Source organism: Rhinatrema bivittatum, chromosome 2 (genome assembly GCF_901001135.1).
Source record: "Rhinatrema bivittatum chromosome 2, aRhiBiv1.1, whole genome shotgun sequence".
In the NCBI taxonomy this organism is placed as follows: Eukaryota; Metazoa; Chordata; class Amphibia; order Gymnophiona; family Rhinatrematidae; genus Rhinatrema; species Rhinatrema bivittatum.
The window spans coordinates 42,097,506-42,119,770 of record NC_042616.1 but is presented as its reverse complement, the minus strand read 5'-3'; the positions used below and the strand labels follow the sequence as shown (position 1 = coordinate 42,119,770).

The 22,265-nt window shown below is 40.6% G+C and overlaps 2 protein-coding genes across 4 annotated transcripts in view; one reads left to right on the top strand and one right to left on the bottom strand.

The window, feature by feature from the left end:
* Nucleotides 1-1,139: 1,139 nt before the first annotated feature.
* Nucleotides 1,140-16,806, top strand: LOC115085920 (gastrula zinc finger protein XlCGF26.1-like). 2 transcript variants are annotated; one of them, XM_029592462.1, is made up of 4 exons: nucleotides 1,140-1,403; nucleotides 9,428-9,554; nucleotides 13,209-13,328; nucleotides 13,883-16,806. In XM_029592462.1, the coding sequence occupies exons 1-4, from the start codon at nucleotides 1,380-1,382 to the stop codon at nucleotides 15,460-15,462; spliced, it is 1,851 nt and encodes a 616-aa protein (XP_029448322.1). In that variant the 5' UTR covers nucleotides 1,140-1,379; the 3' UTR covers nucleotides 15,463-16,806. The 2 variants fall into 2 exon arrangements, with proteins under 2 accessions (XP_029448322.1, XP_029448321.1); XM_029592461.1 differs by having other exon boundaries at nucleotides 1,141-1,957.
* Nucleotides 16,807-20,380: 3,574 nt separating this feature from the next.
* The window catches only part of LOC115085938 (zinc finger protein 566-like), a 158,625-nt gene continuing 156,740 nt past the window's right edge, over nucleotides 20,381-22,265 (bottom strand). For both annotated transcript variants that reach the window (XR_003854986.1, XR_003854997.1), the window contains one exon: nucleotides 20,381-21,802. The gene's annotated coding sequence lies outside the window, so the exon portion shown is untranslated. The remainder of the gene's footprint in view (nucleotides 21,803-22,265) is intronic.

Sequence of the window (22,265 nt, the reverse complement as noted above, 5' to 3'; positions counted from 1 at the left end):
TTGTTACGGCGGTTACTACCCCAAACCAAATGTGCCTGATACTTCACTTTCGATGCACATCCAGCATGGCTCTCTGCTTCAACAGCAAGGGAGAAGACTGATACTTCACGCATATCCAGCATAGCTCCCTGCTTCAACGGCAGGGGAGAAGAAAAACAACCAATAAGGGCTGTATAACATAGTCTGGGTAAAACAAATAAGCATGGGTGTAGCTTGCTTATTGCGGCGGCTACTACCCCTAACGAATCAAGCTAGATATTTCACTTGGATGCAGCTCCATCACTGCTCTCTACATTAAAGGTGGGGTGGAAGGGAAAGAGAACCAAGAGCTAAGAGAAACAGATAAGTATGAGAGAAAAAATGTGTGAAGCTTGCTGGGCAGACTGGATGGGCCATTTGGTCTTCTTCTGCCGTCATTTCTATGTTTCTATGTTTATGTTATGTTATATTATCCAAGTTGTTCACTCCCTTGTTCATTGTAAGACATATGTTGTCATTGTTTTCTACTTGTTATAATGTAAACCGGAGTGATAAGTAATTCTGTTAACTGAACTTCGGTATAAAAAAAGTTATAAATAATAAATAAATTGTCGCAATACTAAGTAGGAAGCACCACAGAAAGCAGGAATTTTTTTGGTGAGCCTTTGACGCGCGGCAAGGCTTAACGCCAGCTCCAGGGCTGGAGTTAAATCTGCCGCATTAACAAGGGCGTTGAGTGAGCGGTAATTTATTGCATCGCAGGGTAATAGCTTATAGCACTCATCTGCATGGACTCTGATTGTGTTGAGCACGATTAGCTGCACGCGCACTTTCGATGCGCTGATCCCCTTTTTGCATTGGGTGTTATGGACTCGTGTCCAACTACTCGTTAAGCTGAGCGCACTTTATTATATAGGCCTCAGCGGAAATACCAAGAGACACTGGGGGAAGAGAAACTAAATCCAATAAAACAGGAATGGAGGGAAGGACATGTACAAACCAATGTCCAAGAACATTTCAGAATTTCAATAAAAATAAACCTTGCATAAGTTCCCTCACCACATTTAAAAACCAATAACTTTCATTTTTATCCTTTGCAGCTTCCTTAGATTAGTAGGAAAACTCCCTTCAGATCATGAGAATGCCAGATCTCGGTTTACCGCGCACTGAACTCCCCGCTCCTTCCTCCTGACGTCATCAGCGCGCGCCGGTCAGGAGAAGGAGGAGGAGCTGCCCAGTTTCTAGGGAAAGAGCCGGGCAAGGCAGGGAGAAATCACCCCTGCACGCTTCCACTTGTAGCTTTTTTTTTTCTTCTAGTGCTGCAAGAGGCAAACACTCAGCTTTTCTCCAGCCAGAGAAAGAGACCCGATTCATTTTTAATCCTGAAAGCAGTGCGGATAATGCCTGCAGGAGCTTCTGCTCAGGTAGAGATTGCTTGCACTTCCTGCTCTCTCTCTCAATACAAACACTGCTGCAGCTTTCTAACCTTTGATACTGCTGAGTCAGCCCTGACTTTAATAGGACCCCGGGCCGACCTGAGGTGCAGAAAACGCACTTTGGAAGTCTCCTGATTGTAATAAGAGAGAGCAAAGGACCCAAAACTGTTATATTTTGTGTCCTAGAATCTATATATAACTGGTTTCCTATTGATATAATCTTGTTTTGGAACTGTATTATGTGACCCTGATTTATACAGATTCTGTTAGTGTATACTAATCTTAATATGACCAGAGCTCAAAAGTTCCCCCGCTATTCTTATACAAATATATAAAAATAATATGAAAGAAAGAAACCAGAACTGAGAATGAGGAAGTAGCTTAACTTTCTGAGGCACGGGGTGAAGAGAGGCGCATTAGCCTGAGTAGCACAAGAGGCAATCGGTCAACTCTTCCGTATCCAGAGAAAGAGCCACAAATCATTTCTTATCCTGAACGCTGCAAAAACAGAAAGGAAAATGCCTGCAGGAGCTTCTGCTCAGGTAGGAGATTGCCCCCAACTTCTTGCTCTCTCTATATAAATACTGCTGCAGCTTTCTAAGATGGTAAACTGCAGAGGAGCCTGAGCAGACCTGGGACACTGGCGAGGTACTTTGGGACTCTCCTCAATGATGTGGGGCAGCGGCAGCATGCGTGTGTTTTAAGGGGAGATTATTTTGGGATGGTGTATATGTAGAAGAATGCAGGAAGTTTGTGGTAGGAAGATTTCTTCATACGGTCAGTGTGTGTGGTGTTTCTGTGAGGGTGTGGGAGGTGGATTTGTGTGCTTATGGAAGTATATTTATTTTACTTTCATTAAAGCATTTTATAAACTATGCAATCCAATGTTCTTGGTGGTATATAATACAGCATAAACGGTGAAGTTTATACTTATTTGTTAATTTCCCTTCCTTTAGTCCTACCAGAACAGTACAGATAAGTGGGTTATGTCCTTATTCCACCAGAAAGAAAAACATCAAAGCTGACTTCACTCCCATATAAGGGTCTGGGGATGCCTTCAGCATTCTATATCAAAGCTAAGGCAATGGTTTGCTTTAGTTTCCAAATCACCAGCACAAACAAACCAGGAAAAATCCAAAAAGCTCCCTCCCTAGTTATTAACTCAGGAAAAAGAATCCCTACATGGAGTTCAAGATTATGCCAGTTGCGTTCAGAGTGGGCAACAACATATTTGCTATTAGATTTATGAACCTATCAGACTTCGCTTTTGATTGCTGTGACTTCCTCTGTTGGGTTCTAGACTGGGCTGGCAGGACTAAAGGAAAGAAAATTAACAGGTAAGTTTAAATTTCAGCTTCCTTATCCATGCCAGACAAATCCAGAAGGATGCCTCGATAGCGCTCAGGACTTCTGCATCCAAAGCTTAGCTTCCCCTCACCTACACGCCCATAGTGAGGTGTTCAGAGCAGGAATGCAATGAAGGCATCAGCATTGCCCTGCCATTATCTTCTGGAAAGACAGATTCTGACTCTACCTTCAAGGACTCCTGCTCCCTTGTTGAGTGGGGTCACTGATCCTCTGAGCCCTGCAAGCGCTTGCTGGAGTGGGCCAAAGTGCTCCTCTTCTTGATTTCTCCTGAAATTGCTGCCTTAGAACTCACTGTGCTTTTGCAGCATTTATTAATGGAGCAAAGAACTATCTGAAAAGAAACTGGTTACCTACAATGCACTTGATGTGACCATCCCTGCCCTGGTCTGTCACCTGATTTCTCACCATCATTAAGTGAGAAAATCTCGATTCTGACAAAAGTGAAACACCACCCTCTAAAAAAGGAGTGCATTGGGCACAGAGATATCCTTACTTTTAAAATGACCAAAAGACTGATTTCAATAACAAAACTCAGATGCTATCCTATGACGCTCAAGAGGAAGACATGGCAGATCCCTTCAAAACTAAGTGCACTTGCAAATCGAGGAGACCTCCCTCAGCAGAGGACTTGTGTTATTGATTCCTTTGAAGAATATAATCTGAGAGCGTAGCGCAAGAGCTTCCATGATTGTGTCTCTTGCAGCAAGCTAGAGTCAGTCTCTGCCCTCTGCAATCTCCTCCAGTGGAAGGACAAGATTGAAGAAATGAATACCTGAAAGGGAATTATTGTCTCCTGTAAACGGACCTCGCAGAGGCTTAAAATTATCAAGCCTACTTTGTGGTCCTCTTTTTATATCACTGAGGCTGTAATCCTAACATTAAATATTCTCTGGTTCTCTTAATAGTCAAAGTTGTAAAATGGAAAGGATCATCTGTGGAAGAATCCTCTGATTAGGAGAACGGGTGAATGAATATTCCGGCTTGCACTATCTGAACTCAATCCAAGGAATGCCCAGGCTTCTAGTGAAAACACACACCAAAGACTGGATGCTGCTCATGGTTCTACCAGGATATCTGAGCCTCCTAGCTCCAACTTTAAAGTCATGGAAAAAGTAGTTAATTCCCAAATATCTGACTATTTAGAAAACCATAACTTACTATACCCATCTCAATTCGGCTTCCGAAAATTCAACATAGAAACCCTTTTAATTTCACTCTCCAACACCATCCTCAAAGGCCTTGACCAGGTTCAATCCTATATCCTAGCCCAACTAGACATCTCGTCAGCCTTTGATACAATAAGCCACAACATACTAATGAACCGGCTATCAGAAATTGGTATCATTGGCTCAGCACACCTTTGGCTTAAATCCTATCTTGATAATAGAGCCTACAGTGTCAAAATTGGTAACGCTGAATCCTCACCCATCTATTTAACCCAAGGTGTACCCCAAGGTTCCTCCCTATCCTCCACCCTTTTCAATATATACCTCATGCCCCTTTATCAACTCCCCTCCGATCTTGACCTCAAACATTATATTTATGCAGACAATGTTCAGATCCTTATCCCCATACAAGATTCCTTAGCCAAATCTCTCAAGATCTGGGATAAATGCCTCTCTGCCATAAACACCCTCTTCACTAATCTACACCTGGCATTAAACACATCTAAAACTGAACTATTAATCATATCACCGCAAAATAACATTGTCTCCTCTAAGCATAGACCCCTCCCCCCATCTATCATTTTCCCTTTCAGCGTAAGGGATCTTGGCGCTACCATCGACCAACAATTCAACATGAAAAAACACATCAATGCTACCAAAGAAGACATTTTTTTAAACTACAGGTTCTTAAAAAACTTAAACCCCTGCTTCATATCCATGATTTCCGCACTGTCCTTCAAGCAACCATTCTCCCCAAACTGGACTACTGTAACTCCCTCCTCAGCCTCTTGCTCACCACTGTCAAACCCCTACAGATGCTACAAAATGCAGCAGCCAGAATTCTAACCAATACCCGCAAATCTGATCACATTATCTCCTCTCACATAACCTACAAAACCCTCACTATGATACACAAAACACTACACTCTCACAACATCAGTTGGTTTAAAAACTCCCTCCACTTCCTCTCCTCCGACCGACCCACCAGATCAGCCTACAAAGGCTGCCTATACACTCCCTCCCCCAAGACCACTCACCTCATCTCCACTAAACAATGAGCCTTTACCATCGCAGGCCCCACCCTGACCTTTGCTTAGAGCCATATACACACAAATTCAAAAAGAAACTTAAGACATGGCTTTTCAAACAGGCATACCCAGAATAGACCTCGTCCTACCCTAACACTGCATTTTATCTCCTTGTATATACAGTCATTTTTCCTTGTACAGCATATATAGTTACTTTTCCCTATACAGTATTTTTATCACCTTGTATAAAAAATTACTTCTCCGTGTTTCTTTGGACACAGCATTCTGTGTCCTTTGATTTCTCCTGTTCTCCCTACCCTTGTTATTTGTAACTTTAAGTTCTCTGTAAACCGATATGATGTACCCACGAATACCGGTATATACAAAAAACTGTAAATATATCCAGATCATTCCAGATCAGTGGGTTTATACCTCCCTACCAGCAGATGGAGGCAGAGAACAAAACCTTGAGGCATCTTTGCATAACCAGCACAAGTCGCGTAGAAAAATGCTGAATCTAATGCCTGCCCGCGTGTCCCACACACGCGGTAGGCCTGCGATTACAATCGTGGTCCCAGGGGAAAAAGCGCGGCACCTTGTGGTCGGAAGAAAAGGAAGGCCGCGAAAAACGACAAGCCGCTCGCAGCCGCGACGCGGGAAAATGTCAGATCTGCAGAGACAGAAATAAACAAATTTGCCAAAAACTATGTGCAGCCGCGCCACGGTAAAGAAAACTGAAAGGATGGCTCGACTACCCGCAAGTGGCCTAGTGTTTTGCCGGAAAGTTTAAAATAAACGGGTCACTTGTAAACTTACCCCTCCCTCTGAAGCAGCCCGGAGATCCGGGAGTTGAGGGAAATGCTGACTGCCTTCCACAAAGTTGGTCCCAATGGGCCCGATTCCTCCTGCACTGCTCCTTACCTCAGCACTGCTGAAAAACAGACGCTCAGCCGCAAGTAACTTCTGAATCTTACTTTTTTTTTTTTTAATTCAAAGTGTGTGTGTGTGTGTGTGTGTGTGGGGGGGGCTCTTTGTGTGCAGGGGATAAAACAAAAGAAGCTCTTGCAGGGGACAAGGGAGCAGCTGTAGTAGTACCGGTGGAGAGTCACCAGGAGCCCCTGGCCTTCGTCCACCGAGCTGTGGCGGGCGAGACCCTGCCAGGGATATCCAACCCCCCGGACGCCCGGCTTCCACTGGGGGATGGCCCACAAAGGTGCCTAACACCCCAGGAAGCGACCACATGAAAAAAAAAAAGAGGCTAACTAATTAAAAGAAAAAAATTGTAAACTAAGACTGCAGGAGTGCACTCTGCCACCTGCTGGAGTCAGAGAAATACTGAGGGGCTGCAGGTGGCACTCTTGTATATATCCAGAAGAACACAAGAGCAACAGCTGCACTCAAAACCAATAGTCCACCACGAAAAGAGCAGAGAAATATTGACATAGTCCGTTTAATTATTTCAAATAAATCTTTTTATTCATATGGCAACTCCACTGTTTTTCATTGTTATTTTTCAAAAGAGGGGTCCCCCGACACGGACCCGTGTTTCGCCGCGGCTGCGTCAGGAGAGACGGACAATTTGTAACAAGTCTAAAGATAAAACATGAAAAGGACTATGTTAACAAATGGATCACATACCGACATGCATTTCATACAAATTAAAAAAATATTTAATACCATATTGTGCCTTGAAATTGTTTAACAGGAAGCATGTACACTCAACATACAGAAGGGTTTTAAACACCGTCAAAAAAGGCGCCAAATACCATGGACTAATCAGCATACAGGGAGGAAACAACCAATCAGAGTCAGAGAAAAGTAACCAATCAGAGTTAAGTAAAGTACATCCATTCCAGTTTCTTGTTGAGTCCGTGAGGTGTAACAGTGTTTAACACATATATCCATTTTTACTCTTTTCGAATCAGATGTTCAGAAAAATTCCCCCCTCGATTTGGGCAAGGAACAACTTCTAAGACGAAAAAATATAAATCAGATACAGTATGTGAAAACTGAGTCCAATGGTCAACCAAAGGTGCATTTTCTTGTAAGTGTTTAATATTGGACCTATGTTCAATAATTCTAGTTTTTATTTTTCTGACAGTTTTCCCCACATACAGTTGCGCTGTAGTTGTCCCGAGTCTAAAAAAGATATAGCAATAGATGAGTAGGACCCAGAGGATGAAGCTACATTTGAGGTTATCATCTGGTTTTCCTGAGACGTATGTGTTGTTTTTTGTCCTGCATCGTCTCCGGCTGAATCGTCCGAAGACGATTCATCCTATTGTTTTTGTCACAAAATTGTAGCACAGACATCACATTGAATTGTTTATTACCCTTTTCCCCGTTGAGTAATTCCATCACACATGTTATACGTAAACACTGGCAATCATTATCTCTTCAAGAACGTTTTCAGGGTGCATTGCGTTTTACATACCGGAGAGGCATGAACTTGCGGGACATGTTGACACATTCCGACTTAAGTCTAACACGCACCCATCATCAGGTTATCGGAGAACATAAACCTTGTGGATAATGTAATGTTCTGTGTGTTCCCATACAAATACCATAATCATTCTTTGAACATCCCCGATCTGAGAAAAAGTATGTGTTAAGAGGTTTTTCAGATTGTAATTCAGAAGGGGTGATTTATATTATTCAATGTCCGTGTCAAAAACTGTCAGAAAAATAAAAACTAGAATTATTGAACGTAGGTCCAATATTAAACATTTACGAGAAAATGCACCTTTGGTTGAACATTGGATTCAGTTTTCACATACTGTGTCTGATTTAAATTTTTTCATCTTAGAAGTTGTTCCTTGCCCAAATCGAGGGGGGAATTTTTCTGAACATCTGATTCGAAAAGAGCAAAAATGGATGTGTGTGTTAAACACTGTTACACCTCACGGACTCAACAAGGAACTGGAATGGATGTACTTTACTTAACTCCGACTGGTTACTTTTCTCTGTCTCAGATTGGTTGTTTCCTCCCTTTATGCTGATTGGTCCGTGGTATTTGGCGCCTTTTTTGACAGTGTTTAAAACCCTTCTGTATGTTGAGTGTACATGCTTCCTGTTAAACAATTTCAAGACACAATATGGTATGTAAATATTTTTTTAATTCGTATGAAATGCATGTCTGTATGTGATCCATTTGTTAACATAGTCCTTTTCATGTTTTATCTTTAGACTTGTTACAAATTGTCCGTCTCTCCTGACACAGCCACGGCGAAACACGGGTCCATGTCGGGGGACCCCTCTTTTGAAAAATAACAATGAAAAACAGTGGAGTTGCCATATGAATAAAAAGATGTATTTGAAATAATTAAATGGACTATGTCAATATTTCTCTGCACTTTTCGTGGTGGACTCTTTTACATATATGGCAGTGCCCAAAGTTTTTTTTTGCTCTGTGACTCCACCTGCTGGTAGGGATACACAACCCACTTCTCTGGACTGATCCTGTACGTACTGGGAAATAGATTTATGTATTTAATTTATGCAAGTGTACTACGGATTAATACATTTTGCCACAGAATTAAATCATTCAATGCAGAATTTACCCTGTGCAATTGCTAGAACCTGGGATCTCTGATATCTCCCTGTGACTTTGTTACGGGTTCAGACCGTCACACTGGCATTCTGCCCAGGGGCTCTGACCTGGGGGGGGGCTAATGTCACTGAGGTCTACACTGGGTGCTCCTGAGGGGCTTCTCACCTGTGTGCACATGATTACCTTAGGGGCTTACACAATATATACACACTCAATCACTGGGATTATACCTGGGGGCTTGAACCCAGGAGCTTATCCCCTGCACACAAAGAGCCACACACACTTTGATTCAGTACAACATGGTTACAGGTATTTATGAAAGTACGTTTATTTGAGCAATAAGAGGATAGAACAAATAGATTTCACAGAAGAAGTAATAGTAGAAGTAAAGCTTACATGTTTCCAACGGATGAGCCTGTGCTTTCACGTCCAGCGTGCTCTCCACCTTCTCTCCCTCTTATTTTTTCCTTATTCACTAAATGCTTGGGGAAAAAAGCGATGTTCCCTCTCTCTGAGTTCTTATCAATCTTAAGCTCAGCTGTGTGGCCTTCATTCTCTCTCAGGCTTTAGTATAAGTTAATTGCTTGCTTTTCTTATCATAGACGTACTGGAATAACAGACTCTTGCCTGTTTGTAAACATTTCACAGTGCAAGACAGTAAATAGTAGTTCACTCAGAGGTTGGCCTGTTGCCTTCAAACTAGTCTGTGTCTGGGTGAAAACTCTGAATCCATACGGCCTACCCTTTTATATACATTCTCAGCAAAAGTAACAAAACATTACTCCAACAGACTTACAAATACAAGGAACATTCTCCCTTCCCTGTTGAGCCCTGGGGCTGGGAGGTCTCCTGATGGACGATATGTAAAAGGTGCTGAGTGTGGAAGGGTCTGTGTTTCAGGTCCCATTAACCTTTGAGGACATCGCAATCTATTTCTCCCAGGAGGAGTGGGAGGATTTAGAGGAACAGCAGAAGGAGCTTTACAAGGATGTGATGAAGGAGAACTATGAGACCCTCATCTCTCTGGGTAAGGAAGAACTTTACAATCTTTATTAGCAGCCTTGGGGCATCATGAAAAGGAAGTTCAGAGTCTGCGGATTTAATGGTGTGAGATAGTAAAAAGTAAGAGAACGAGTGCTGAAGAGGTCAGTTAGCTTCCTGTCAGCTGAACCATATGCAACAGAAGCAACCTTACAGGAAGTAAAAGTAAGTAACATCTGACTGTATCAATGGGTTATAGCAGGATAGAATGGATGTGTCAGTGGCATTTAATATATTTCAGTGGCATTCGGTCAGAGGAATTACAAAGAAGCAATGACATCTCCTGCCATGGAGTCAATCTCGCAGCTCTTACCATGCACGGGCAGCAGAAGATGTCATTTCAGTGTGACTCATACTATATCCCAAGCCACAAAGAACCTGGGATCCAGCAGGCCACTACAGAGCCCATCCCATTGCAGCTAAAAAACAGAAAGGACCCAATGACTGCCAGCAGAGCTCATCCTGCTGGCGGGTGAATACAAGTCCTGGCAGGCCATCACAGTGTCCGTTCCGTGGCAGCTGAAGAAGGGAGGACCTATGATCAAGCAGCATGATGAAGAGGTAGAGAAGAGAGGGGGAGGCCTGAGCCTGTGTGAGTGAATAAGAGAAACTGTGTGTGTGAGAGACAGAAATTGAGCCACTGAATGTGAGAGAATACCTGAGTGTGTGTGAGCAAGACAGTGTGAGAATACCTTTTTATGTGTGAGAAAGTACTTGTATGTGTGAGGGAGAGAGAGCCACTGAGTGTAAGGGAGTGAGAACATAAGAACTTGCCATACTGGGTCAGACAAGGGTCCATCAAGCCCAGCACAGAGAGCTAATAAGTTTGAGAGAGTGCCTGTCTTTTTTTGTAAGGGTGAGAGAGTCACAGACTGTGAGAGAGTGGGCTTTTGTGTGTGGGAGGAGGAGAACCAATGAGTATGGGAGAGTGTTCCTGCATTTTTGTGAGCAACAGAGAGCCACTGAATGTGGGTGTGAAAGAGAGCCCACTGAGTGTGAGCAAGTGCCTATATATGTGTGTGAGGGAGAGAGAGCCACTGAGTGTCTGATCTTTGTATTTTTCTAATCACTTGGTCCAGGTCTCTTTTTTTCCACTTTCCCTTTGTCAGTCTTTTTCCTAATTCTTTCTTCAGGATCACTCTTCTGTTTCTGCTTCTTCTGTCTCCTATCTTCTTCCCTTCCTCTCACAAACACGCTTTCTCAGACTCCCTCACACAAACAAGCTCTCACATACACACACCCAGGCGCCCATTCTCACATACACACACCCAGGCGCCCATTCTCACATGCATGCACCGGGGCTAGCCACCAAAAAAAATCATGTGATGGGAGCGACCGGCCCACCGGGGCAAGCCCAATCCCCCGATATGGCAAGCCATCCCTCAAAGAGCACACAATTTTCTTTAAAAATTAATTTTTATCCTAACTTACTGAAGGCAGGGATTCTCTGTTGTGAGGACTCTGGAACTCTGTCTTTGTGCATCTACAGTCCCAGGTCTCAGATTTCTGGATGATGCTGGTGGCGGCTTCTCTGGTTGCCTGTGTGTCCTGCTGAATCTGTTGCTTCATCTCTGTCTTTATTCTTAAAGTTTTGAGAAAAAATTCTGTGGTTATAGGTCATATGCTGTGTAGTAACTCAGTCACATACCAGATGAGGTGATATCCATTTTCTCAGTTCTTTGAGATGGAGGAGAGGGTGGGACTGGTTACGGATATGGGTTTTCAGGTGGGGTGGTCATTTCCTGGCTATCATTTCTAGAAAGTTCAGATAATTTCAGCAGAGGCTATCACTACTTGAGCCTTAATTTTAGGCTATTGTAAGGAAAGATGCACAGAAGGGAAACTGATCTATCCTGTTCAACACCCAAGCCCTGTGTTTTTTAGGTAAATAATTGATCTTTATTTTGCTCTCTACCTCTGGTTGGTCTTTTGTTTATGGACTTTTGTTGTGTTTGGATCTTGTGTTGGTGGTGCTCTTCCAAGAGACTTTCCAAGTGATGGGCTTTGCTTTGGGAGGGGGAAGAATTCAGAATCAAAGCGTTCTTGATTTCATGAGTCATTTTTCTCCTATCCAGATATAATAATAATCCTGCAGCACTGTGATTAATACCTTAGCATAAAATAATTATAAATATAACTCATCCTACACTGACTGCCAGCTGCCATCATGAAATGAAATGAATAGAGATCCAGTTTGGATTTTAATTTTCATGTACACATCTGTGACTCTGTAGGTGATTCTCCTAATGAGGAAATATTGTAGGAATCCTGAAGCCTCCTGCAGGTGAATAATCCTGCCCAGACTGGATGTGGAAGATTTGAGAGAGACAGAACCTGTTCAGGTCACTCCTGACCAGATCCTTTATCTCCCAACTATGGGGCCGATGCTATAAAAAAAAACGTGGAAAGTGGGTGCTTAATGTGCGCATGGCACCCGCAAAAGGGGGCGCTATGCTATAAGCAAATTAGGGGGTCGCGCTAGGGTCGCTTGTGCGCCCCTAGTGTCTCCTTGCTTAACAGAACCCGCGGCGGCTGCCGGTTACAAAAACAGACGCCAGTAAACTCTGCATCGGTTTTCATAACCAGCCGTCTGCCAGTAATGAAAACGGACACCAAGTGCATACGGATGAGTTTATCAGTGTCCGTTTTCATTAATGGCAGACGGCCGGTTATGAAAACAGATGCCGAGTTTACCGGCGTCGGTCTTCATAACTCGGCAGTTTGCCGAGGTATGTTTTTTTTTCTTTTTTTTTTTACTTAAGTAGTAAAGAAAAGCAGTTTTTCTGCTTTTTTTTCTTCTTTTACATGCGCTCAACTATTAATGTCTGAGACGCACACTTTTTTTTTTTTTTTAATGTGGAGTGAATGAGTAATAGCCTCATTCACATGCATTTGCATTCACTCCGCTTGGCTGAGCGCACTGTATTTCATCGGCCCCTGTGTGAGCAATTTCATGGACCCCTTCAGTCCATAAAAACCCTGTCACAGGCTGACTGTGGAGAGGAAAGGGATAACTGCTGATTGTGTCCTATGTCCTGTCTGCTGCTACAGATTAACAGGAGAGAGAACTGTAAACAGTCGGTTCTGTCTGCAGGTGTTGCCTCCATGGTTTCCTGAAAGGCTGATAATATCCAGTACCTGTGCATCCAGCAGGAGGTGCAGGATGGCATTTAGTAGGGATACGCTGTTTCAGCCAAATTGTTTTGTTTAGTATGCACTAAATGCTTTTAGTGTTAGATACTTTAAAAATGTTAAATTGGTTTGGAGTGTACTAAAACTATTTGTCACGTTCCAAAATTCATAGAAACAAAATCATATAGGATGAAGCAGAATTAATGTTTTTTAATTCATTCCCCTACCTTTTTGGAGTTAATGAAGTTTATGTATTTTAAGATGACTCATATTGTACTCTTTAAGATGTTAGCCAGACTATAAAGATAAGTAATGAAGGTTTACTGTATGTGACTTTTCTGAGATATACAGGGCCTCTAAAGGGTGCCTCTGTAACCAAGAGTTTGAATATTTTTATTCCTTGTTGTTGTTGTTAGAATATATGAAGGGTGAAAACATTTTTCAATTTGCTAAAATTAGGCAACTCACACTCCATGATGGGAAGCCTAATACAGTGTTCTTATCCCAGGAAAAGACATTCTGACAGTCTCCCCTGATATTATCTCCCACATTGAACGAGGAGAAGAGCCGTACATCAGGGATGAGCCGGGGTCAGAGGAAAGAGGACCTGGGAAAATCAGCTGTTCAGGTGAGTACAGTAATAAGAGGGACCGGGGTAAAACTGCTGAGATGAAGAGAGGAAGGAGCAGCTGGGAACTGCAGAGACCCCTTCACAAGCTCCTCTGGAGATCTCTTTAATCACTCACAGGGTTTCTGTTACAGGTGTCAGTCACACATGATATCCTTTTCCAAATCCAGACCCCAAAGCCCTGTGCCATGATTTCTGTAAGATAAACTGCTCCTTCTTGGGTTGGATCCTTTTAGACTAATCATTGCATGATTTTATAGTATTAGGTCTCTTTGGCTTACAGCTCTGCATTTTACTGGTTTACTAAATAAGGAAACAAGAAGTGCTTCAGGATTTGGTCCTGATTATTATCCCAGCTCCTCTCCTATGGTCAGAGGCTCTGAGCTGGAACATAGCATACCCCAGTGCGGATTTCTTTCCATTATTATCATAAATCCTTTATTACCGGCTGATCTGAATTCTAGTTCCATCAGAACCCCTCATATCTCTGAAATGTCTTATTCTGTCTCTTGAGAAAACATATTAATGCCCAATGATTTCTTTTTTCTGTCTAGAAAAAGATGAATCCGGAAACAGTAATACAGAGACAAACCACTGGAAAGTTAGTGAGAATCCAGAGGAGAACGAGATGTTATCAGAAAAAGAGGGAGAGAATGCGTCTTCATATTTTGACTGTGGTAGAAATTGTCAGAAGATAAGCCTTACAAGACAATGGAAAATCCATAATACTGAGGCACTATTTTTATGTACTGAGTGTGATGATAGCATCAGCAGAAAGGATAAATTATCATACCACAAAATCATAAAGAAAAAAATACCCTTTTCATGGTCTAAATTTCAGAAAGGTTTCACAAGCAAAGGACTGCAAATAAATGACCACAAGGTAAATTCCGCTCAAAGACCATTATGTATTAAATGTGGAAAATACTTCATTACAAAAACAGGATTCTTCCCTAAGAAACCTTTCTTATGTACTGAGTGTGGTAAAAGCTTCAGTCAGAAGGTACACCTCACAAGCCACCAGGTAATCCACACCGGATTGAAACCATTTACATGTACTGAATGCAATAAAAGTTTTAAGTGGAAGTCAAATCTCTCAGTTCATCAGAGAACTCATACAGGAGTGAAACCATTTATGTGTACAGCATGCTGTAAAAGTTTCAAGAGCAAGTCAGAACTCACAGTCCACCAGAGAATCCATAGTAGTGAGAAAATGTTCATATGTACTGAGTGTGGTAAAAGTTTCAATCGGAAGACAAACCTTGCACTCCACCAAAGAATTCACACAGGACTGAAACCATTCACATGTACTGAGTGCAGTAAAACTTTCAATTCAACAACAGATCTCAGAGTCCACCAGAGAATTCACACAGGTGTGAAACCATATACATGTTCTGAGTGTGGAAAACTCTTCCATAATAATTCAAGCTTCATAAGGCACCAGAGAATTCACACTATGGAAAAACTGTTCATATGTGCTGAGTGTGGTAAAAGTTTTAATAGGAAGTCAAATCTCACAGTCCACCAGAGAATTCATACAGGACTGAAACCATTTACATGTACTGAGTGCAGTAAATGTTTCAAGAGGAAGTCAGATCTCACAATCCACCAGCAAATTCACACAGGTTTGAAACCATTCACATGTTCTGAGTGTGGCAAAAGCTTCAATCAAAAGAAATACCTCACATGCCACCAGCGCATTCACACTTGTGAGAAACCATTCACATGTACTGAGTGTGGTAAAAGTTTTAATAGGAAGTCAAACCTCACAGTCCACCAGAGAACTCACACAGGACTGAAACCATTTACATGTACGGAGTGCAGTGAATGTTTCAAGAGAAAGTCAGATCTCTCAGTCCACCAGCAAATTCACACAGGTGTGAAACCATTCATATGTTCTGAGTGCAGTAAAAGCTTCAGTTTGAAGAATCTTCTCACAAGACACCAGAGAATCCACACTGGTGAGAAGCCATTCATATGTACTGAATGCGGTAAAAGTTTTACACACAAGTCAAACCTGTCAGTCCACAAGAAAATTCACACAGGAGTGAAACAATTTACATGTTCTGTGTGTGGAAAAAGCTTCACTTGGAAGATAAGCCTCAGAAAACACCAGATAATCCATACACTGTGATAAGAGATGTACATGGAACCAAAGATCACCTGATTCTAAATAAAGCCATAATGAGCAGCTGTAAGAAAACTCTGAACCTAAGTATAACATGGATTGACTCTTAGATGATGATTTGCTTTGAGATGACCAGGGTGAACCCTGAATTGAATGAGTATATCAAGTATACTATGAATATTTCAGACTACACTCTATGAAGATGGGCAATATGTCATTCCCAACCATAAGAACCAATGAGGAATATTTAAAGTTTACCTTTCACCAGTCCTGTATTATGTCGTTGAATCCAGTGAGTACTTTTATTGACTCCTTTGCTTATGGATTTAACATTAATCTCTGAGACACAAATGGCCCACACATAACATCACATCTTTATGTGTAGATGATTTGAAGCTTTACAGGTCTTGTGATCATCATATAGTGGAAAAACTCATAGTGGTGAAGAGATTTTCGGATGGCATCGTGATGACATTTGGCCTTGACCAATGTGATAAAGTGGCTATCCTTAAAGGAAAACTAAGTAAAATATGATCGTCTGTCTGATAGAAGACTGTAACCTAAAGAACTCGAGCAGGAAAATGTATGAAAGTAGAAGGTGCAACAATCCATCACAAGTACCTGTGAGAATAGTTCAGCAAAGAATACTACAGAAAACTGAAACTGTTTGTGAGAAGCGCGGTGTCATCATGAAATAAGTTAAATCTATAAATTAACTTCCAAACTCTATACTCTTCTACAGTTTTGCAATCATTAATGGGCCTCACAAATATCTTGAACTCTTTGATAAAAAGAAAACTATTCCATGCCTACCAGGAGATAGATGGGAACCTGTGTGTGCACAAATTGTTCATTCCCAGAGATGAATGTGGTATGGGCTTTATAGAAATTGCTTATTTAACAGAATCAGCATTCCCAAATACTCTAAAAGAGAGAAACTACAAAAGTAAAAGGCCAAAATTGGTCTCCATTTTTACACTTGGACAAGTGTTCTGATAAGTAGAAGGAATGAGTGAGAAGTTACCAGAACATTTGAGAAAATAAGCAACAGAATTTTCACTACAAGAAAAAAACGTCTTTATAGAATGAGAGCAGCAACCAAGGAAAAGGAATTAGCAAAAGCATAAATATAGTAGGAAATACAAAAAGGTACTTCAACATCAATGTATGGGTCAAAATTTGACACAAGAATGGTTCATGAGGGATGAAATTAAACCTAAGGATGAGAGATTGCAACACTGGACAATGGAGTATGAACAAGATGGTTCACAGCTAGCACAGAAAAAAAAAACAGACAATTGCAGTTCTTCATAATAGAAAAAGAAATGGTTACACCTCTTGGATTGTGTTGGATTGTGTAATCCAAATGTAACCACAATACTTATATAACTATAAAGGCCACCAAGCAGAACAGTTAACAAATTCCAGTAACTTTATTATAAAACTCACTGCAGTATATATTCCTTAGCAACTGCACCTAAGACCTATATCTAGAAACCAAGGATAAGCAACAAAGTATAACATTTAAAAATGACCTGGATTGATTAGCCAGCTTGAGTCCCTCTGCTGTTTTCCTTCTGAGTGCACGGGGGAGGGCAGTGATTTATTAATGTTTATGATTCCATCAAAGATTCCAAAAACTTCAAAAAAAGAACTAAAAACATGGCTGTTTAGACAATCATACACAGAATGATATGATCTATATATACCATTCCCAACCACCATCTAAAACCCAAATACTTCGTTAATAAGTTAATGTTTTATTCAAAATTAACCTATATTGTCTCATTCTAACATGTTATAATCTGCTTTTGCCGAGATGTTATATATATATACATTTTCTCCCTTTGTTTGGTGTTATATTTATAATTTATAACTGTTCATTGTATGAATTTGCTGTTACACTGTAAACCGGAATGAAGGCACTCTGCTATATTTCGGTATAAAAAAGAATATAAATAAATGATTCCTGCTCCATCCTCATCTGAGGATACTCCTCCCTCGTACCTGTCCAAGTCACAGAGAAAACTACTCAGATCCTCGGTTGATCCCACATCAATCTTTCTTCCTTGTGTTCTGTCAGACAGGGGATCTGCTGCAAAGTAAGGGTGTGTCACTGTTTATGGACTAATCTCCGAAGAATTAGGCTTTGCACATTGTGCAGCCTGCAGATTGTTTGCCCAGCTATGGAGACCAGTTCTTGGGATAAGAAGATCATATTGGCCTGCTTGCTTTATTTCTGCATCATATACAAATGAACTACAATAGTTGTACTGATGTCAGAAGGCCTGTATACACAGATGCACAATAAGGCAGACTGGCTCATCCACTGGAAACTGTTTAAACACTGTAACAAAAACACTGGGATCACAATCCTGACAGAACTGTAAAGAATAAAGAAGCTGTGATCTGTGGCACATTCCCATTCCAAGTGATTAAAAAAACTTGGTGTTAGAAAACCAGAAACAGTATAATGGTAGAGGAGAGAAACAAAAAAATGGCAATCCTAATAATAGTATCAACACTGAGCAACTATTCTTCACAATGTATAGAAAGAAAATGGTCAAGCATCCAAGACCAAGAAAAAATGTGGCAGAAAGATACTGAAATAATCGCATTTTTATTGGGCAGAATCTCCCGAGTGCACCTTGCTCTGGGCCAGTATCAACTCCTGAAGGACGCTTTGTTTATCACACTCTGGTCCCCCAACTTGATTAGAGACTTTTTTCAAGTGCCCTGGGATCCATTGTCTATATATATTACACTCTTTAAGCTCCAGAAAGTCTCTTTCTCACAGAATGAGGTCAATTTTTAAAGAGATTTTGCTGGCTAAGTAATTATTTCCATTTACTATATTAATTTTTCAACATAACTCAATAGCTGATTTTATTATTTGAACGTGACCATCATACTAGGCACTACCTGCTTAAAATCTTTCAAATTGCCTTTCATATAATCTTCGGGCAAACTGAATGTTGCCATAATATATTTTTTTTATTCCCCACATTTTTCTAAATTGCAAATAAAATGTTCATTTATCTGGCAAAACAATATTTCCATGGAGGTTGACGAAACACATCAAGACATTTTGGATTACTAAAGCCCCAGTTGTGTTCAAACATGGGTCATTTTTCAAATCATTGTTCTACCTCAGGGGAATGAGCTTGTGCTATCTCTGGCCACCATTATTTTTACTTCCATGCTGGAATGGCATATCTCATTCATTGTTTCAATAAATATTTGACTACTTGGAATTAATGTTCTCTGCTATTTAATTGATTGAAATTATTTTTGGACCTTTTCTACCTTGTCGCAACACACCTGCTGGATTGATTAATGTTAGTGTGTTTGTTCGTCGTTCCACACCTTGTTGTGGCTTTTCCCTATATCTTCGTGGATCTTGGATTTGATGGCTACTCCTACAGAGGATACCTTTAGCTATTAAGAGAAGGACTTTCAGTCACTATTGTCTGATACCTCACTGTTTGCGGAGAATAACCAACCCATCAACTACACCTCGTGGGCAGAGGCTATCAGTTTACAAAAAAGAGCTACCCGTGCTGAATTACCCGCTGCAATCCTAGTGGAGTATTGCCATGTCAGAAGAATCCCACGGTGTCTACGTATCTTAAAGGAGCCCAGATTACATACGGATAACACCGCTTTCATCACTTGTTGGAATCAAATATTAAATAAATACTCTTTTGATCTGATCATTTTGATAGTGGAAACCACTAAGCAAACTGCCCTTGCTTTACAGGAACAGGTTTTCTCTTCAATTGACTCCCTTAAATCCTAGATTTCTCCTGATTTATTTTCTTCACAATTATCCGAATTCCAACAAAGTCTAGAGAAATTTTGTGCAGTTTAAAATCCCTTAAGTACAAGAAATTTCAGCGGGACCAATTTGACTACTCAAAAAGTTACATTTTTCCTTGGATGAACACTGCTCATCCCCCGCATAAGAAGGATGCATTTAACTCTTCTTCTTAAAGTGATTCATCAGGTGACAAGCAATGTTCAGAAGTACCTCCCCCCCCCCAGTTAAATACAAAACTACTTTCAAATTCCTCATTTCCTTCTACTTCCTTGTCTTTTTTAGATCCACGAGCATATGCCAAGAATTAACAAAACCCCAGGGAATATTACATCATCAATCTACTCAATGAACTACCCATTCACAGACTCAGCGCCACACTGACCTTTGGAGCTGACAGCTGTGGGCTCCCAACCCACTGGATCATCTTCCATTAATCTATCAGTTTTTAATCTTTCTTCCAGATCTTTGTCTGATATTGAGACTCTGACATTACAGTTAGGTTTATCTTTTGTGCCCTCAGTTAATTTTGACCTGTTTTGGGTGAATATTGGCCTTCAACGTTTTTTCCGCTCCCTAATGTTAAGCTTACTCTATGCTTATGGCCAGGGACACAAGAACACTTAGACTCAGTAAAAAGTATAATGTATTTTTATTAGTCAATATAAGTGTTCTCGGGAGATGCTGGGTACTGGGTGCCCTTCGTCTTACAATCTGACCAGCATCTCCCTGTATACAGAAAGTGATCCTTGTTTTATAGATAACATTCAAATACAGGGTAGAAGGTTCTAGAGACTTGCATGACTGCCCAAAGGATCATTTACATAAGTTGTGATGTCAACTGCATGATTAAATCATCGCTAACTATCCTGATTGGCTTCCCAGGATGTGTAGCCCATTTCCCATGACTTTCTTTGTTCTGGTAAACTGTTACTGGTCAAGACAATCAACACGTCTGTAACTGTGTGGATTACAAACTCCTGAGAATAGTGCCTGAAGCTCCCCTGTGGTGACTCTATGAATAGACATCACCTGTCTGGTGCCAGCTTGCCTCCACAGATATCCAGGGACATTCTGTAAGTCACTCAGAGTCCATTCTGCCCAGGCAGGCCAAAGACACGCAGAGGGTTCTGGGGATTTCCTTCTCCATTTTGGTTGTGTTCAGGCATACTTCTCATTTCCCTCTTGTGCCACTTACAAATGGCAAAGTGGCACACCCAAGTACCAGTTCGGAGGACAGAACTGTATGAAGTCATTATGGCAAATGGGCTAAATGTGTAAGCTAAGCTAACCTTGTGTGTGTTATCCCTCTAGATCCCCCTAAAAGTAAATGAGACTAATAGGCAGACATGCACTCTTGAATTGACAAATAATAACAGCATAACTAAGTTTCACTAGGTAGCCATTAGCTCTATGATTGAGCTATAAGGATACCTGCATTATAAAAAGGACCTAATTTATAATAGCAAGACCACATATGTTATTTTTCAGAGTCAAGTAATTACACAATAGTGGTGTAACAGGTAAAGGTAAGGAGAACAAAGCGAGACTAGTATGAAAATATTATGTCTCTCATATAATACTAGGTATACTGGGCAAATCTTTACAAGGAATACTGTTATTGTAAACAACTACCCAGGATAATATTCATTACAATGGCAAGCAGGGATATAATCAATGCACGTTATCAGAAAAGTGAAGGACAGCATAAGGACTCATACTATGTTGGCATGCATCCTGTGGGACAAGTTATAAAAGTGTTGCAAAAAAATAAGACATGTTCTGGTCATAGACAGAAATGGGCTTAGGTGAACAGAAGTGTCACGCTACCAGAGCACATCTGTGAGCGCTTGTGACTAAACTCTAGGTAAAGCAACCAATAGGTAGTGTTACAGGAAGAAATGCTCAAAAAGGTATACAGGGAAAAATAGAAGGGGCTCACTAAATTCAAGTATATTGGGTACAGAAAAATACTTGTGCAGAAGCAGCAATAGAACAGAATTTACCTCAAGGGAATATTTGATTTATACCAAGACATATCACACTGTCAAGTGGCCAGCAGTGGGTCAGGGTGTTTGGTTAGTGTGATCAGATTAGCTTTCATAGATTAAAGTAAAAAAGAACATATCAAATAATCATCTCACTGACTCAGCAAGTAAATGCATATACTCATTATAAGGTATAGGACTGCATAATGCTACAAAATACTGGAACTGTAAGGCTACTAAAGACTGCTTCAATTCAGACTGTGGTATTAACTTAAAATCTAAATAGTGACAATTTTAAATGTGTACATAACTAAAATATTGACTAGGTGTATCATTTCATATTTTTTGTTATTGACAATCAGTTATCACATATGAAATTAATGTCCATCTGATGAAAAGTGCACAATGACTTCTGTGCATAGGATGGGATGATTTCTGAAATCAATGACATTTGACGTATGCAGATCTCTCAGCTGGGTGGATTTCTGACATCCGAGCATAGCCTCTTAAATCAGTATTAGATGTATATGTTATTTAAAGCCTAATATAACAAGCAAAACAAATTCAAATTAATCAATGAGAAATTCTGTCATGGCCCTAGCTCCCTATATCTGGTAATCCCTACATCTGCTATAATAATAATCCTTCTTAATTATTAAGTAATATGAATTTAAGTGCTCAGACATTACACAGACACATGCATTTCACTAAACTGACACACAGATTCATTCATTGCATTCTTCAGGTGTCATGACACACACATAACACACAAAAAAGACAGATAACAATTAACATATTTGAGCTCAAAAAGTAGACAAAAAAAGTATTTGGATCGATCCAGAATAAAACAAAAATTAAAATGATCTATTTAAAAATGAGAAAATCAAACTGAGGAAAAATATACTCTTCAAGCTTTACAGCTCAAATGGCAAGGAAGGTGTTTTCTTTTTCAATCTGAAAAGATATAAACTCTGGCATACAATAAAGTAAGGTTATAGTTAAAG